General features: G+C 36.0%; 4 protein-coding genes across 4 annotated transcripts; 3 read left to right on the forward strand and 1 right to left on the reverse strand.

Moving 5' to 3' along the window:
- Nucleotides 1-4,903: 4,903 nt before the first annotated feature.
- Nucleotides 4,904-5,684, forward strand: LOC106616932 (cuticle protein 38). Its single transcript, XM_014233866.3, has 2 exons — nucleotides 4,904-5,025; nucleotides 5,095-5,684. Exons 1-2 carry the CDS (start codon nucleotides 5,014-5,016, stop codon nucleotides 5,569-5,571), a joined length of 489 nt encoding a protein of 162 aa, XP_014089341.2. The 5' UTR covers nucleotides 4,904-5,013; the 3' UTR covers nucleotides 5,572-5,684.
- A 1,704-nt stretch (nucleotides 5,685-7,388) lies between these two features.
- Nucleotides 7,389-8,442, forward strand: LOC106616962 (uncharacterized). The gene is made up of 2 exons (XM_014233898.3): nucleotides 7,389-7,478; nucleotides 7,544-8,442. Exons 1-2 carry the CDS (start codon nucleotides 7,461-7,463, stop codon nucleotides 8,177-8,179), a joined length of 654 nt encoding a protein of 217 aa, XP_014089373.2. The 5' UTR covers nucleotides 7,389-7,460; the 3' UTR covers nucleotides 8,180-8,442.
- A 4,518-nt stretch (nucleotides 8,443-12,960) lies between these two features.
- LOC118681368 (cyclin-dependent kinase inhibitor 1C) lies at nucleotides 12,961-13,957 on the forward strand. Its single transcript, XM_036365669.2, has 2 exons — nucleotides 12,961-13,046; nucleotides 13,120-13,957. Exons 1-2 carry the CDS (start codon nucleotides 13,029-13,031, stop codon nucleotides 13,519-13,521), a joined length of 420 nt encoding a protein of 139 aa, XP_036221562.2. The 5' UTR covers nucleotides 12,961-13,028; the 3' UTR covers nucleotides 13,522-13,957.
- A 68-nt stretch (nucleotides 13,958-14,025) lies between these two features.
- LOC106616933 (uncharacterized) lies at nucleotides 14,026-15,438 on the reverse strand. The gene is made up of 2 exons (XM_014233868.3): nucleotides 15,243-15,438; nucleotides 14,026-15,098 (listed from the first exon to the last, which is right to left on the reverse strand). The coding sequence occupies exons 1-2, from the start codon at nucleotides 15,261-15,263 to the stop codon at nucleotides 14,712-14,714; spliced, it is 408 nt and encodes a 135-aa protein (XP_014089343.3). The 5' UTR covers nucleotides 15,264-15,438; the 3' UTR covers nucleotides 14,026-14,711.
- Nucleotides 15,439-19,175: the final 3,737 nt, after the last annotated feature.

A 19,175-nucleotide genomic window follows, 5' to 3' on the forward strand; every position in this document is an offset into this window, starting at 1 on the left:
ATAAAGATATCTCAATTTTTACTCAAGTTAGAGCTTGCACGGACGGACGGACGGACAGACGGACGGACAGACGGACGGACGGACAGACGGACGGACGGACAGACAGTCACCCGGATTTCAACTCGTCTCTTCATCCTGATCATTTATATATACACATAACTCTATATCTAACTCGATTAGTTTTAGGTGATACAAATAACCGTTAGGTGAACAAAACTATTATACTCTGTAGCAACAGGTTGCGAGAGTATAATAAAATAAGAAAAAAAATATCATTCGTTATCACACAAAGCCCAGAATTCCCTATTGGACTGGTTCTTACTTGTGGATGAGTACGGCCGGGTTCGATTGCGACAGAAACCGATTCATTTTTTTACATTAAGACACAAGAAATCTGTAACCTATCATTGTGGAATTCGAAAATTATACATTAATAAAAATTTTTTAAAGTTTGAAAGTAAAATTTTCAGCTTGCGCAGTGGTCTGCGCAGACCCCATCGACATGTGTTAAAATTGCACCATACAGGTTATAGCTGTGCTGACCTTCCTATCTGGTCGCGAAAATAAAAAAAGAGCAATATATATTTTATTCAAGAACAATGCAAATATAAGCTGGGTATTATTAATACACAATCTAGATAATAGAAAGTCAGATTTCAAAATTGCAATTACATAAATTCCCATATCCACAACTATAAAATGTACAGCACAATTTTAACATATGTCGAGCGCTAAACCTTTACATCATTTTAAACCACCCGATTTAACATAAGGTGAGAAACGTGCCGAGGGATGAATAACAGAGATATCATGTCGCTAGCGTCAAATTCAGCTGCACCCTGTCTAATGAAAGCCTTACCCTTCTATAGGACCTCTGGGAGGGTTGACCGAGAGAGCCTCACAATCAGATGAAGACAAAGCAACTCGGTTACAGCACATGCGGCAACATATTGCTGAATATCGAGCTTCACAGATCGAAGGGGACAGAGTTGTTTGCTTGCAGCAAATGCGGATACCAAAGGCAAAGTCGAGAAGACTAGGTAGAGCCAGTATCAGGCTTCAATTAACACATTTCGTGACCAGATCTGTGAAATTTGCGCTAAACGGTGCTATCCTAATCAGATCTCTAAATGGATTGTAGACATTTAGTCAGCACCAGATTTGCCTAGCGAAATAAAACGAAGAAATCTAGATCGTTTGTAAACGGTGCAAGACTTATTTGAGTTTAAAGAAAAATTTTGCACCGTATAAATCTTATTGAAACAATTTGGACCCAGGTTCCATTCCAAAATTAATTGCGGAATTATCGCAAGCAGAATAACGGCTAATTTCACGCATTATTTTGTTTGTAAAATTGTTTAAAATAAGTGGAGTATTTGGGCAATACAGTTTTCGTGGCTAAGCGGTATTGTTCGTGTTTTTAAAGTTACTGAAAATCTCCCGAACATGTTACCAACAAGTGCAAATAATGCTGGAGACGACTATTCTTACTTACTGAGCGTTTAGAGAACATTCATGTAATACGTCTGTTTATGATGCACTCTATTGGCTAATTTCAAACAATCCATTTTACAAAGTTCTCACGACAAGAACGTTGTAATTGAAGAATATAATAATATAAGAGTTGAAAAAGCACCATTCGAGATAGCTGAAGAGACTAGTGAAGAACATACTGAGATTGCGAGTGCTTGAAAAGAAATCCGTGATTTCCTCAAGAATTGTACGTACTTCATGGCATCAAGGAAACGAGCTCATATTCACATCAGGATTTGCAGGAGTGCAATGTTGTGCGATGGCATTAGCAATCGTTCTCCGAGCATTCTTTCACCACAATATTGGTCTGCGAACATCCTGAATCTCAATAAGATAACAGGTGACTAAATCAACTATCAAAGATTTCAAATATAGAGAAGTTTAACGGCTTATACTATGGAAATGATCAATGCTTAATATTACGAAATTTCACAGTCTTCCAAGATGACTTGGTCTCATTCGGCAAAAGATTTCGTATCACTTTTGACGAAGAACCAAGCACATATGAAAGCTTGAACGACAAATCTAACGAACAAACCTTGGAAGTACTCTGCGTTAAGATTTTAAAGATCTGTTTATGGTATTTAAAGGTGGCATACTAACAACAGACAGTCAATAGTTTGGAGTAATGTATTATGGTAACAAATATTACTTCAGTAACTCTCATTCTTGTGGCCAAAAGCGATCTAGGGCAAATGATAACAATAAAAAGGCTTGTGTTATTGATGCGATAATTTTGACGATTTCGTGAGGATATCTAAACGTACAACAGGCAGCAATAATGTACAATTTACGCTTGGTTACATCTATGTTGAAGTCTTGGCTGGTAGACATAATGATTCTGAGGAAGTAGAAACTCATCGGAGCATTGATGGGGTAGCAGCAGTATCGCAAACAACCACTTCTCAACAGAATATAAACTCATCAAACTATTCCACTGCAGACATCAATGATGGCACCGATTGATGTAATGCCTTCTAATGTAGAAAATGAATGACAATTGTTAATCAAGGAGCAGTTGAAGACGAACATTTTTATCTCAAGAATATAAGAGGTTCTGCAGCCTATTGGAAATCAGCCTTAAATGAGCTATTAGCTGAAATCAGATGCATAGGAAATCCAACCTATTTTGTAACATTTAGTTCGAATGATCTCCTCTGGTTAGATCAGCTAACGGCTTTGTTAGCCGATGGAGGACCTGACGTTGATCCAAGTACAGTTGACATCAATGAGAGTCAACGATTCATCGAAAATTACACAGTGATTTTAAGACGACATTTCATGATTAGAGTAAATGCTGTAATGAAATTTATTTAAAATAATGATGAGGTGTTTGGAGGAAAATTTAAAGACTTCTGGAGGTATATTGAGTTTCAGAATCGTGGTAGTCTTCACCTTCATATGGTGGTTTGGATCGAAAATCATCCAGCATTTGCTACAGAGACTTGTGAAGAAATGTCGATGAAATACACAAACTTGTACGAAGAACAATACCTCTGTAAGATGTCGATTCAACTTTCCACGTCAAGAATGTGACGAGACACGAATATTATCACATTCTTCTGATGATTTCCTTCGTAATGGGGGCAGACTTTGTTAAATACGATTTACGTTATTGAGTCTTTGGACAGGTAATATCGACATTCAGCCGTGCAGATCAAACGAAACGATAGCATACAATATTGCAAAGTATCCAGCAAAAGCAGAACCTGACGGTGCCAATTCTGGAATTGCACAGGCTATACAATAAATCCAAAGCGAAGAGACTGATATTTCACGCAAACTGTTCAAAATATGTATGAATATTCTTCATGAACGACAAATATCAGCTGCAGAATGTGCGTATCGCCTTTGCCATATCCCATTGCGGCACAGTTCACGAAATCGTATTTTCCGGAACACAAGAAAGCGTTAAAAAATATTACAGTTCGACGGAAGCGGACATCCAGTTAGCTACTACAGCAATATCTTTAAAATATATGAAAATCGTCCGTTAAAACATCCTACGATTTTGCGAACATGAGCCTTACAGAGTTTGCTATGTTGTGTGAACCTCCTTCTTGAACCGATAAGTGATACCGAGGAAAGCATTGATCATGATGCCTATGAAGACCCACGACAGTCAGGTCTACGAACGGAGCCGAATTTTATCCGAACAGCCAGAGATTAGAAATCCTGACGTTGAAGAGGAAAAGTTACCAGAGAGAGAAATGAGCAATGATCAATTTCAAAAAGCGCGACAAGCTATGAATGTTGATCAAAGACAATTGTTCATTCTTAGCACAGAGAGCTTCGAAAACCAAATTAATGGTGATATTAAACGAGAGAAAATCTTTGTAACTGGAGGAGCAGGCACCGGGAAAAAATTTCTCTTTAATCTATTAAAAACCAAGTGTACCGATGCTATAGTAAACCGGTGGTAAAAGTTGGTGCTCTCACTGTAGTTGCAGCACGGTTGATCGGAGGATCTACGCTACACCATTTGCTAAAGCTACCAGTTAAGCTTCTGTTCTTAGATGAAATTTCTATAGTACCCGATGAGATGCTTTGTATGATCGACTCTCGTTTGCGATAGCTGAAAACTCTAGACGCTTGTTTTGGAGGCATAAATGTCATACCCTTTGGTGATCTAATGCAGTTACCACCTGTTCGAGGGCATCAAGTTTTTTACTCTAAATTGAAATATTCTCTCAATAACTTTAATTTTATCATAATTTAATTTTAAATTAATTAATTATGATGGATTGTTTGATATGCTACTACTGAAATATAAATTCTTTGTAATTTAAAATTATTTTCTACTTTTATTACTGTCTAGTTTGATTAGCTATAAAAGAATGGCTTTTTTGTTATTTTAAACTATTATATAATATATTAAATAATAAAATAAAACAAGTTTTAAAAGAGAAATACCTTAAAAACGAAATATAAATTTAAAGAAGGTTGAAATCTAGCCCTTCTTTTGGGTGATTTTCGCTTTCAACGCAATTCGCATACCAAATCATTATCTCAACAATCCAAACAAAAAACAGTCATTCAAGGGTAAATTCGACGGTAAATCGATTGTAAAAAGTCGGTACAAATGCAAAAGAAATGACGAAAAGACATTTTGTGACCACTTCAGTGAACCATTTCACGTTTATTGCCAATTGCTTATCGATTACATGTTAAATTTTTATAAATTTCTTTCGGCAATTGCAGCGACGTGCCACCGGCAGACAGCGATATTTGATATGCACACGCTGTAAGTTCGGCTACGCATATTAGGCGAGGTCTTCCGAGTCATGCATTTCGTTTATTTATTATAAATATCAATTGAACTTATATTAAATCGCAAATGACTAATTTACAACACTTTAGGTTTCACTCGCCAATTCACTTAGTTTTTTGAGTATAAAAGGTAGTTAAGTTTGCCAAGGGAATCATACAACCTCAACACTTCCAATTGTCAAGTATAAGCAAACCCCAAACAAAAGCAAAATGTTCAAATTCGTAAGTTTTTTAGATATTTTACCGTTTTTTTTGTGTTCGTCATTTGCAATTTTTATTGCATACTTTCAGGTAACTTTCGTTCTTGTCGCTCTCGTTGCATGCGCATCAGCGAAACCCGGTGTTGTGGCACCATTAGCCGCCGCTCCTCTGGCCTACGCAAACGCTCCACTGTATGCCGCTGGCGGCAGCAGCCAAATCGACGTACGCAACAACTATGATGGCACACTTTCCTCATACACCACAACACCTTTCCAGTATTCCGGCCCCTTCGCCAGTCGTTATGTCTCTGGTGTCCCAGCTGCTTATGCCGCCGCTGCGCCAGTTTTGGCTAAATATGCTGCGCCAGCCGTCTTAGCCGCCCGCGCCCCTCTGGCTGCCTTGCCCGCACCTTTCGCCGCTGCGCCAGCTCCTTTAGCTGCTCTGCCCGCACCTTTCGCCGCTGCGCCAGCTCCTTTAACTGCTCTGCCCGCACCTTTGGCCGCCGCACCATTCGCCGCACCCTTCCACGCTGCTTACGCCGCTGCCCCAGCTCCCTATGCGTGGTAAAGAGGGTGGAATAGGTAGGAAGTAACGAAAACTGACGGCATTTTGCTTGCAAGTTGCTGAAACTTGAACTGATTAATCTGTTAAAGTAAAAATAAAAACAATTTAGAAACAAATGTTCAGTGTTTAACTTGAAGAAGTGTGGATGGTCACATCTGGTAGATTAGGGTGAGAAAACGATACGGGGAATATGTAGCACCAAAAAATATCTCTTAATAATCTAACAACTGTTCGAATCCTAACTTATTTTGTAAACCAAATGATGAATGTGCTTCTCAACCTAAGTTTTAGTTTTTCTTCTGGAGAACTGCCATCGTTGGAAATCTATAAAAAAAAACAAAAACTATAAAAGAATACAGAAATCAATTCTACTATTTTAGCTTAGAAATATTAATTAAGTTAATTGAACTACTTCTGCCGTTACAACTGAGGTTTCCTATCTGACCTTAAAGAGCCAAGCTATATCGGGGTGTTAGCAAATTTACTTTTTATTATTAGCGTATACACATATGTATATAAGTTCTTCTTAGCTGTTTAATGTCGTATATTAATATTGAAAAGGTAACTGGGTCTGAGTTTATTATCATTCAGTATTATGTTATCATTTATAAAAATTAAAAAGACCAATGCCAGTTACACCTTACTAATGGAATCGTCTCGTCTTTATGAGAGAGAATTGAATCCTTATGATTAAGGATTCCGCTAATAATTTGAAAACAAAAGAAGCAAAGTTCGTTAGCAACTAATTTATGTTAATACTTGTATTGAAAGGTGACAGAATTGTCTTGGCTCTGCTCAGGTGAAGGATCCTTTCGTAAGTGGTTTGCTGAGTTTCATCTAGGCAAATTAGCATCGAAAACGATGAACTCAGTGGACATTCAAATGAGGCTTTTGTGGTCGAAAATAACAAAAAAAAATCACAAAATGTTGTGAGATGTCCGTAATATTAATCGTTGACAACTGATAATCGAAAAACATAAAAAAAGTGTTGTCCTTATCGTCCAAGAATGTTTCGGTATGCGAAGGCTGTGGAAAAAATCAATGCCGAAGGAAGCCAGAAATCAGCTGATCAATAGTTCAAATTGCTTTCTCTTGAGTCGGACTACTACTATAGCATTTAGCTGCCATACAAACCGAACAATCGTAATCAAGAGCTTGTAAGGAAAACTTTTTTTAGTTGAAGAGGTGCAATCTTCGAAGAAATTGCTCAGATCGGATTATTTTAGCACAAACTGACTGATCAAAATCAAGTTCTTATTAGGAATCTTTTGTATTTGTGAAGAGTATTATAGCTTCGCTAACCGGAGTTAACGTTTTTTCTTGTATATTACATAACTTTATGTTGCTTTGTCAGATAGTAGTGCTTCCACTTATATTTCATTGCATTGACATATATACATTCATTATGCATAAAAATGTAAACACAATGGAAACATTATGCTTACATTATAAAATGCACACCACACTGGTTGACCTGTGTCATAATTAGCGCCTAAAATAGTAACACTTGTTACAACATTCAACCAGCAATTAAAGCGAACTAATTGTTTGCCAGTGAGTGGGCCTATTGCGGTTATGAAAAGAGCAAAGCATTGCCCGCAACATTTTCCTTCACATTGAATACTAAAGAGCCAGTAATCGACCGTCGACCAAAAATGGTCACCCACAATAGTTTAATGGCGATTGACGCCGCAGTTCGTCACCATGTCCAACCAAGTATTGGCTAGAAAGTGAAATGTACAATGGTTTGCCCAGTAATTGTGGGTAATGTGAAGTTTTTCATATAAATGCCAGCAATAAAATTAATAATTCATTAGCCAGATAACATTTGCATAGACAAGTGTGGTCCTTGGTAAAACAACTTACTTTAAACTCTAACAAATATAAGCAAAATGACGTCTATGAAATTTGTAAGTATACTCTCTTTGTTTCTCCATGAACTTTTTAAAGAATTAAGTACCTTCTCTATTTTCAGGCTTTCGTTTTGCTAGCCATGACTGCAGTAGCCGTCGCTAAACCTTCATATCCTTTTTCATTGAATTCAGCTATACCGGACCATTTCGATCTATCTCCACCGGTGCTGCCACCAACACATTTCCACTCAGCTCCTCCTGCTCCCGAACAATGGTTACCTGAACCTCATTTCCATGCTGCTGCACCTGTACCTGAACCTTGGCTGCCTGCGCCTCATCTATTACCAGCACCTGCTCCATTCCTTCCTGCTCCAACGCCAATACTTCCAGCTCCTGCACCAATACTACCAGCTCCAGCCGCATTTCTGCCAGCTCCTACTCCAGTCCTTCCAGCACCCGCCTTTTTACCAGCTCCGGTAGTGCATCATCATCACCATGTGGTGCCCGCACCTCTGCCCGTACCAGTGCCAGTGTTGCAACCCGCGCTCGCCCCACCAGTGTTAGAGCCTGCAGCATTTGTAGCTCCCTCATACCGCGCCGTATTTGGCCCCAAAACCACTACACACCACGTGTCAGTCGGTTATGCTTTTCCCACAGCGCATGTGGCTAAAATAGTGGCGCCTCACGCTCATCTTCATTCCGTGCCTGTGCACTCGGCTAAATTATTGGCTCACCACCACCATCACTCACTCTTCTAATTTCCTTTGTTGTAAAGAAAAAGTGATTAATTAGAGACAAAAGGAAGTTGATATGTTGGCATATCAAAAGCGAATAGCACCAAAGTCATTTACGTACGTACCTTACATCAGTATGCCAGTATGTATATACCATGGAGTTTAAGTTTTACTTTAACTCGATTGTTAATTTATTTAACATTTTTTTATTTTTAATCTAATTTAATTTTGCGTATTTATAATTTGTAGCAATAATTACCTTTGTTATAATTACACAACCCAAGTATTCGAATAATTAGTACAATGAAATAAACAAGTTAATAATATTGTATGTGCAAAAAAAATTGGGACTGGAGTTTTTCATTAAAATATAGGTTATTTGTAAATGATTGTAGATATCAAGTGCTTATTCTTTAAATAAGTCAGCTATACTCATGACTGATAACTATCAGTTCTCTGACCAATTTGAATATATGAGATTCTCACTTAAAGCAAAAATAAATCTTCCAGGTTTATAAATAGAGTACTTGTAGTCACCTCACTTCACAGTTTTTCTTCCAACCATCCGAGACTTTAGTAAATTCAAGAATTGTGCTTGACGCAAGAAAGACCAAATGCTTTCTACTCGGATTAGAGTACCCCAATATTTTTACAGTTTAAAGCAAGAGCTTCGGTCTAACTATCACCATACAATGTTTGAAACAAATCTTTAAACTAGTGTTGAGTTAAATAATTAACAATGTACAATTGTTGTCGTATGCTTACGATTCATACATCTTCGGACTAAAGATATTACCCAACAGCTCCGTTTTCCCTATACAAGTATTGTTTACAGAAGTGTGGAGGATTGGAGGAGGATATACATCAAATAAAAAGTTCGAGCAACGAATTTGCACTAATGATAGCCAAAATTTTGAAGATGGAGGCAAATTCATGCAACCTGAAAGTACCACAAACTTCAAAAGGCGCACAATGCTGTCTACGAAAATGGAAAAGTTTTAAGGTGGATTTTTTGGGTCTTCGGCAGACGCGTTAGCAAAGGTAAATATTGTATAAAATATATTATGAGCTGTATGTACTTGATGTCGATATAACAATATTTAAGCGAACGTAATTGAGGGTGGACTGAAAGGAGATCATCAACTTCCAAGCAGCAATATAGTAGCAGCGAATGTAATAAAATCCGTGTTGTTTTGCATTAATTGTAATTTAATTAATTTTAATTTAGCAACATTTTACTTTATTGGATTTCCTATATTTTAACTTATTGAGAGAGCTCGAATAACACGAATAGACGTATTCTCGAAAAAGTCAATTCTGATTTTAAAATTGGAGGTGTCCAAATGTTTTGATTATCCACAATCAACCTCTTAATAATTTAACCACATTTAGGCTTTCAATTACATGAGAGGTAGGTATGTACATACTTTGTTTAATATCTAAGAAATGTTAAATAAAAACGCTAACTTCGTTGTTCGGTTGAAGCTATAAGCTATAGGAGCCCGATCTGAACAATTTCTTCGGAGATGCCTTGAACAATAACATATGCCAAATTTCGTGAACATATCTTGTCAAATAAAAAGTTTTCCAAACAAGAATTTAATTTTTATCGTTCAGTTTGTGGGGCAGATACATACATAAATCGCCGGTTCCCACAAATGAGCAGCTTCTTAGGCAGAAAAGAACCTGTGCAAAATTTCAGATTGATATCTCAAAAACTGAGTGACAAGCTCGCGTATATACCGACAGCCGAACTTAGTTAAAACGACTAAGCATGTTCCGCTGTTCATTTATATACTAGTACTTTATAGGGTCCTCGTCATTTTCTTCTGAGCGTTACAAACTTCGTTGCAACCTTAACATACCTTGTTCAGGATATAGTTAAATTGAGAATGAGTATTGCATATATTTATCGCTAAAATAGAAAGGTACCTTATTAATGTTAAAATTTACTTCCTTATACGGAAATTTATCCTTTTTTTGTAACCTCGATTACTGATAACAAACTCGAAAATATAAGAAAAATAGGAGATATTTTGTATGGTTAAAGCTATCGAATCTGATATACAGATAAAGTGAGATATTTGAGAGGAACACAGACATAAAAAAATCTTACACCTAGAGTGATATATGTACTATTAAAATAATTTTTCGAATCTCTATGTCTCTCACATAAAATTCCAGCCAGGTATGTTCAATTTGTCAAAACATATCTATACTACTTAGATTGGCCACCGACACCAATGTATATAAATAAGTTGAATCGCGTTATCGAAATTGCATAAATTTCATAATTTCCCATTTTAATCGTACACGTATACATAAGTATACACACTAGGGTGGGTAAAAAAAACGAATATTTTTTTCGCTTGTTACTCTAAAAAATAAGTCCTTAGACACCTATAATAAATCTCTCCAGATATTTTTTGAAGAAGCGAGATATAAATATTTCTATCTGATAATAAGAAAAAAAATAGATAAGTGTAAAACCTTCACGTTACAATTAAGAGCTCTAACTTGTAAAGATTTTCATCATCAAAATTTCAAAATCGTTTTTATTTATATACCCTAACACGCATACATACTAACATATGGGTATATATTAAATGGCATGCAAATGTTTGGATTAAATAATTCACTAATTTACAGCACGCAAAATTAGGCAACGCATTTGACACGCAAGGCACGTAACCAACTACCGTCTGGTTGAGCCGTTGTTGGTCACCGTGTTGATGCAACCGACGTTGACGGTATATGCAAGCGTACGCACGTTCAAAATCGCCTCACACCCAAAATCAATCGCTTGCGAAGACAAGACACCGCGTAAGACGGCAGCAAAACGCAAAGGTGCAAAGTAAACAATTGACCCCGAATATTTACTATGTGCAGTGTCTTATGGTCCTACAATTTGCTCACACTTCCTACCAGACGCTTTTCCAAAAAAAGCGAAACTAAATTTTTATTTTGGAGACAGATGTGGATTGAACAAACCCTTACGATCCCCTTGTCTTATAGCGATGCTCACGTTTTTTATCCGAGGACTTAATATAGATGTATATGTGAATATATTTAATTAATTTTAGTAACTTCAGCGTTAATTCGACACATGGTCCAAAACCCAAAACATATTCTCTTGGTTTATGGCAAAGATCGAAACAATGTCATCTGCACAAAATAAGGTTAGTAAAAATAGATAATCCCAAAATATGCTAAAGATTATAATGAAGGAACATTTTGACCCTCGAACGTTTCTCCTTTATACTATTACATTCTTTTAATATTACTTCAAATGCAAAGTTTACGACATCCTTCAATTGTTCTTCTGGTAAGTTTCCAAACATAGACTATGAAGTATTAAAATTAGAATGGAGATTAGAATCGGCAAGTTCTTTGATAATTTGGAAAATCTAATGAATTTATAATAACGGAGATTTAATAACCTGATAACTGAAAAGAGTAGAAAGCAACTATTTAATATCAATGTAGTGCATTGATACAATGCAACAATGAAGGTATCGGGATAAAGCTCTGTCTGCACAAATAGTACTTTTAAGATATGTCATGTCTAATCTAGAAGTTGTAAAATCGGATCATAACTAGTCTAGATACCGAATAAATGGAGCCCAGTGCGTATAGCTCGCTTGTTAGCGAAAATATCAGCCCAACTGTAAGCTTTATTATAAAATTCAGAGAGCTTTTGATAAAATCAGGTGAATACTTCCCCCATGTTCCAATTATCTAATATAAGAATTTCGAACTTTTGGTATTATACCGTAAATATCAGTAAATATGTAAGATACTTTAGAGATATTACGTTTGATATTGGATATATACAATATCTTATTGCAGAAAATGTGTAAAATCGGTCCACAAATTACCCCAGCTCCCATATAACACATACTATAATAATTTCCGTTATTTTTTTCGAATAATTCTACGGCCCCTAGGCAACCCTCTGGAAAAAAATTCTTTTATGAAAATTCAAGTGGAGTGTAACTCGTTAAGCTGACAGACGCAATGTACATGGCACTGTATTTTAATAATTTTGATATTAAGTAATAGCAAGTTGAATTAAAATAGTCCACTGTACATGCCTATCGAAATACGGCCGACCATTGAGTACAAGCTGGCATACATAGCGATATCGCTTACTGCACTAACTCTAATTCCCCGTTCACCAACCTATTCATCGAGCCAATAAATAACAATTTGTCGACAACTATGTACTAATGGAAATTAAATTATTTCATTACTTGAAGTGATTACGTAGGCGTTGATTGCGGGTGGCAGCTTGTGACACTAGTTGACCAACGTGCACGAATACAAAAATGAACACACACATGCTCAGCCGCACTATTATGTTATATATCAGCTCTATGCGAATAGGTCGGCCTTTTACCTGGAAGTATGTAAGTCAATTGGGGCGCATGAAATACAGAAGTGTGACAATGCCTTGGGTGTACTATGTGGGTTTATGAGACATTCCATGGTTTTTTGTTGCAATTTTCGTATCCAACAAAAGTAAACTATTTTTGGACGTATTAAATAATGTAATGCGCAATTGATTTACTTAAAGTAAATTATTAATCAATCGGTTATAGCATAAAGGGCATTGGTAGGTGCAAAATTGTAGTGCGACGAACCGGCGCTTGCCAAATATTTGGGAAGCTATGTACATTACTTTACAGTTAAACGAAGCGCTGTTTTTAGTAACCTTATAGTGCATTAACTGGATTGACTTAGAGCAATTGCAATTATTATAAAAGATCTATCAAAGCATTCGATATGCATCAAAGTCGTTCATATCGTCGGGCAATTAACATCGACTCACAAAAATTTTTACCACAGAAAAAATTCGCAATATTCAAAAAATATGGCCAATAAATTTTTGGTATGCACTCAATAATATTCCATTAAATTTATAATTAAATCAACTTTTAACATCTTTATCTAATTCCTTTCAGCTCATCGCTTCATTCGCCTGTGTCGCTGTAGCGAACGCTGGTTTACTGCCTGCCGCTGCCATTGCTCCTGGATTTGTCGCACCATATGCGTCATCGTTCAATGCTCATCACATTAATCACGCTGTAGCGTTGCCAGTCGCTCCACCCGCAGTGCCAATTGCTGCACCGGCACCCTTCGCCGTGGCTGCTCCACCCAGGGTAGCCTTTGCTGCCCCAGCTCCTGTTGCAGCGTCGTTAGCATTCCCTCCTAAGGTGGCTTTCGCCGCCCCAGCATCGGTTGCGTTCTCTGCTCCCGCTAGAATCGCTGCACCTTTGGCTGCCCCCTTGCCATTCGCCCCGGCGCCACTCCAATATGCTCCAGCACCTCTGCGTTTCGCCGCGCCAGCACCGTTCCTGGGTTAGACCGATCAAACTACATGAACTAGATAGATTTGTAAATACACTGGCGCTTATTATAATTAAATTATTGTAAGGGATGCATATTCTTAAACTATGATTTATTGATAATTATAGAAAATCTACAAAAATAGGAATATGAAAGAATAGTTATCTTAACCGAAAATATTTTGTTTATATGAATTGTTAGCGGTAGTTGAAATGCATTGTAATCCATCGGATTCCTACAAAATTCGTTAACTTGATGTTGGCGTTGACGAGAAGGTCTAAGACGCAACAAAATCCCGATAGGTGGTGCTAGAACCATTTTACAACTAATAACCTTATTTCTTCTTCGATTAGGCTGATATTCGATATACATATTGGGATTGGGAAAGTGCATTACACTGGTAAAAAAAGTACTCCGCGAGATGGTACTACTCTTATATTATATAATATTATTACAAAGGGTAATAATTACGGTCCAATTTTGTTCCTATTACATGGTTTATAAATTAAAAATGCGGTAAATATTTAAATTTGGATTATAATTCGAATCAAATAGTACATCAAAAGTCAGTTGACCAGACCGAATCTATTAAGAAATATGAACAAGAAGAAGACTCGATAGATAGTCGAATCTATGGTGCTCAGTTACAATCAAACAATTCAAAATTAAAATTTCGTCCAAAATATAGGGAACAAAATAAATATTAAATAACTAATCTGGATAAGATTAAATATAGGTCAAAGTAACTGCGAGACTTACTCTTTAAATGGATGTACTTAGTCTTGCCATAAATTCTGTTACAAAGCTTACAATATAAAAACATTAACATAAATGACACAATTTATATTATTTGAGTAAAAGTTATGTCTAAAAAGAGATTAACTTTGCTCTTTTCGGGAATATTTCAAAGTCCATTTGTATGGGTCTGCTATGTAACATTTATTAAGCAAAATGAAGCAAAATAAGAGATAATATTTAGGAATTTTATGAGCCTTTAATTTCATGGATTTCTACTTTTGAACTACATATCACCACAAAATCAATCGCAAAATAATAATAATTAGCAGCAGTAAATAAGCCCCGCCAATTCATTAACCATTAATTTCCCGAAGTTATAGTCACACCTACATAACTGTTAAATATTTTAGTTGAACATTTTATTTCGTTTCCTTTCGTCGGTTTTAATTACGTATGTAGTTTCCAAACTTTACAACACAATCAACTCATCGTGTGGTTCACGATGGAAGAGCGGCTTGTCGGCATTGGGTTTGTGCGTTGCTGGCTCCGAGTCGTAAGTGATATGCGCGATGTGAGTTAGTGGTGCCACAATGGCAGTGGCCATTCGCTCGGCTGCAGCGGCCTCCTCATCAACTGCATTACCTGCAGCTACATCTATATCTTGCTTGTCAGCAATTTGGTAGTTCGGATCGGACTCACTGTTGGAACTTATATTCGACGTGGAAATTTGTGGCAAGTTAGTTGTTGGATTGTTGGTGGATTCTGATTCTGCTACAATCACTGCATTCTCTTCCACAATTGGCGCTGCTTGGCCACTGCACACAAACCATAAAAGAATTAAGGTCAACAACCGCATCTGTGAAAGGTGTAGAAAATGTTGATGAGCTCAAGGTTCGCACTCGCGTCAATGAAGTTGAACTTAAACTACTTATTAACGCATATACAAGCACACAATTAACATTTTTGCTTGGGTAACATATATTAACACGTAATCACTCACTTTCATGTTAATACACGACATTGTTGATATGAGATTTACTAAAACTTATTGCTATGCAGTTTATTGTCGATTCCGCTCTTGCACTTCTGTTAATTTTCTTGTAATTTTCAGTATGCTGACGCCGTCCGTAGGTATTCTGGCTTTCATTAGACCTTGGCTTCTTAAATTAAACTACGACGGCTTTTTTCTGGTGCAAGGCATTTTATAAACTTCAACTTGACACCACACTAGACAACAGTATGTGTACAAGAACTCTTGTATTATTTGAATGTTCCCTGCAGGAAATGCTCGACTTAAAGTAATTCTATACCAGTCTACATCTTTGCGATTCATCAGAAAAAATTTTAATAGGATTGGTTTATTGCCTTTTACTCTTTGGTTTATTTTTGCTATTTTTAGTATATATGTAGATGATATGAATCGAATCATTGTGATCCTTACTTATTGCCGCTGCTTTTTAAAATACAAACATTACAAATAGACCTGTGCAGAAGCCTTTAAAAAAGGTAAAAAGAGAAAGAAAACCACAGTAGGTTAAAACCCATTGGAAGCGAAAGATGAAAATGAAAGGATAAATAATTAAAAGGCAAACTAAGGTCGGAAAGAGAAAGAGGAGGAGCGTGGTTGCATTTTTAAGAGTTAAACCGGTTTAGCTCGATTTCCGGCAAAACTACGAGTCCTATAGAAAATATTATATGACAAAGTTTTTTATTATTAATTTTGTTTTTTAAAGTCAATAGATTTTTCGTTTTTTTGAAATCTCTTCTTTCAAATAGTATAAAAAATGTATACAATATTATTATACATTTTCTTAGAAAAGCAGGAGTGGGGTCTTTTCCTGCTAAATAGGTGCTACTACGAAATATTAAGACAAAATTTACCATAGTAATCATATATTTTTAATACTGTCAGAAAGTAGAGATTTCAGCAAACATTAAGCCTACTGACATTAGCTTTGAATCTTAACCTGCTAGCTATCAGGAAGAAGAAAATTGACAGTTTCGCTCACAGAGAGCGAAATGACGAAAATGTAAAAAAATGGAAAACCAGCAGAAACTAGCAAGAAAATATCAAGATGTTTTTACAATCACTTCATATCAACACTTGAAAATCAATCAAAAGTATTTTGATTATTATAATTCAAAATAATAAAATTAAACCAAATCAAAGCATATGAGTCAAATACCGCTTGTATAGACATGTGCTTTAACAACTGTTTCTTCATATGGCAATAGATATTTTCTGCCAATAGAAATTTCACTAGCAGCAACTAGCAGCTCTCTCAGCTTTTTCCACTCTCAACTTATGCTCTCTTCTGCTAGTTTTTTCGGTTAAGAAACGCTTTTCCAACAGAAACTTTGCTAGCTAGTAATAGTTAGCAGTTAAAATACAAACCTATTGTAACACAATCTAAAAATTTGTCGTAAGATTTTTTGATTGAAAATTAGGTGTTTTTTCGGTGTTCAGTCAAAACAAGGCTTTCTTCTTTAATATTTCAAATAAAAAAAATACATTTTGTTTGTGACATAAGAAAGTAAATTAACACCAAATTTCGTTATAGGTTTTTTTAATACAAGGTGAAAGAAAACCCAAAAACCCTGGTCTAAAAGTGCAGTTCCATTTACGAATATTGTGAAAATTTGCTCAAACTTTAATGCCATTTGTACTTTTTTCAGGAGATAATAATATGGTAAGAACTCACAACTGCATTTTTTGTAAATGGGAAAGGAATAATTTGCCGCCAAACGCTGCGGTCTGGATATTAAGACAATTTTTTTTATTTAATCTATGCATTTAATGAAATTAAATTGTCTATTATCCCTCCTTTTTTTTGTTATTTTTTTTTTTTTGTTTCAAAGCTTTATAACTCAGTTCCCCTAAATTTCTTGCAGGGTGCGCTTCCGCAAATACCATATACATATTCACATGCAAGCTTTAGTTGGTTCTTTTATCATTCTGCTCGCCATGCTTGAGTGCGTGATTGTCATCGATAAATTTATTGTATTTTCAACGTCGTTCTTTATCGACTCATGTTTCTTAGCTTTCTTTTCTTAATACTTTTCATACACTATTTCCACCTATGCGTTTATTATATGTGTATTTACATAAATCTAAATGAATATTGTTGGTAGGCACTTAATAATTGGCTCGAAACTCGTTTCAAGACTTGCCGCTCTCCAGCCTTTCTTTCCTTTTGCTTTCTTCTGGTATTCCACTTTCAATAGAGTTTTACGAAGTTACTCTCGCTGTTGTTTAGTTGGTTGTTGCTTTCTGGTTTGTCTTCATTTCTGTGAACCATTGAGGACAACTGCTTCATCATTCGGTTATCAGTTATCTTAAGCGAGTTGCAGCACCACGAAACTTGTTGAGCTTCATAGCCAACTGGTTTTCAAGTTCAAGTTTATATTGTTGACATAATCTACCGGCATCGAAACACGCTGACATGTTCACAGAAAAATGCCACAGGATATATAATCGTATATGCAAGTATTTGGATATGAGACTGCGCTGGATAATAGTGTACTTAGCCAGCAGTGAAATGTCATACCAGTTAGGAAAGATACTAGTTTACAAATGGAAGTTTGTGACCAAAATCTAACTGGTTCCAAATGTAGTATGAACTAGGCCGGAAAATATTTGAATTGAATCAATTCAAAAATTATAATTTATTTAATTAAATACAACAAACATAATTTGTTTTAAGACCTTATCGTTTTTATGATTTCGGATAAATTAATAAACGAACCAGTTGGTTTTATGTTCATTATGAACTAGTATAAAATTGGTATACATACTCCTGAGCGAGCTCTGACAATTGTCACCACAATGCACAATAACATATAAAATAACAATTATTGGTAAAAATATTTAATATATTAAAAGAAATATTTAAATTTATTCCTCAGCCGAAAAAGGTATAACAATTTTTTATATAATATATAGCATCAAGGGAAATCAATAGTTAAGAAAATCTAAGAGAGTTATAGACAAAGTACGATATATATTGTAGATCGTCATTGCTTCGTTCGATTTACTTGCATATTCCAAACCCGTTTTGAAAATGTCTGTAGGAACACTTGATGAGCTCAGGTTGTACTTGGCAATAAAATTTTGTAGGTGACACTACAGGTTTTTTTAGTCTCCTTATAATGGTACAGAACGTCTTGACGACGTTTTTAAGGTTAAACATGTACAACTTTTTTGTACTTTTTGAACTTCATGAGAAAAAGGAGAGAAACAATAGAATGAGCGGATATTAGTCCCGGTGGTATCATAATGGGCCTTCTAAAGGTCTAGGGCGTCATCAAACAGCTACTCTCCCTACTTACTTACTTATAATGGTCTAGGTGCGTCGTCAAACAGCTATAATGGTACAAACAGTGAAATCATGTTAAGGGAATAAAGCTAACGCATCATCTTGAAAAAGCTATGAAACTTGAATTCTGTACCAAGAGTTTATTATCTTTATAGTATACGATTTTTCATGATATATATATATCTCGATTAGTTTTAATTGTTACAAACAGCCGTTAGGTGAACAAAACTATAATACTCTGTAGAAACATGTTGTGAAAGTATGAAAAACTACTAAAAGTGCGATGACTCTCTACTAAAATAAGCGCTGACTTCCTATTTGAGACCAGACCCATTGTACCATTTTAACAAAAACTTTTTTCCTTTACCAAATTTGGTGCATACTTATCTATTAATGTCACTCTGAAAGACCACTTGGCGGGAATATCGATACAAAGAACCGGGGACCGTATGAAGGAAGCAATCGCACAGTAGCGGCTAGCATTGGCTGATGCTTGAGAGGTTCTTATGTCACCTTGTAGCCCGGACCTACATTAAATAATTATTACCTGTTCCCGTCTAGATTGAATGAATTTGCTGGAGAAAAATGAGCGTTGCATATTTGACCTTCTTCAGTTC

This window comes from Bactrocera oleae, chromosome 6, assembly GCF_042242935.1.
Source record: "Bactrocera oleae isolate idBacOlea1 chromosome 6, idBacOlea1, whole genome shotgun sequence".
NCBI classification, from domain to species: Eukaryota; Metazoa; Arthropoda; class Insecta; order Diptera; family Tephritidae; genus Bactrocera; species Bactrocera oleae.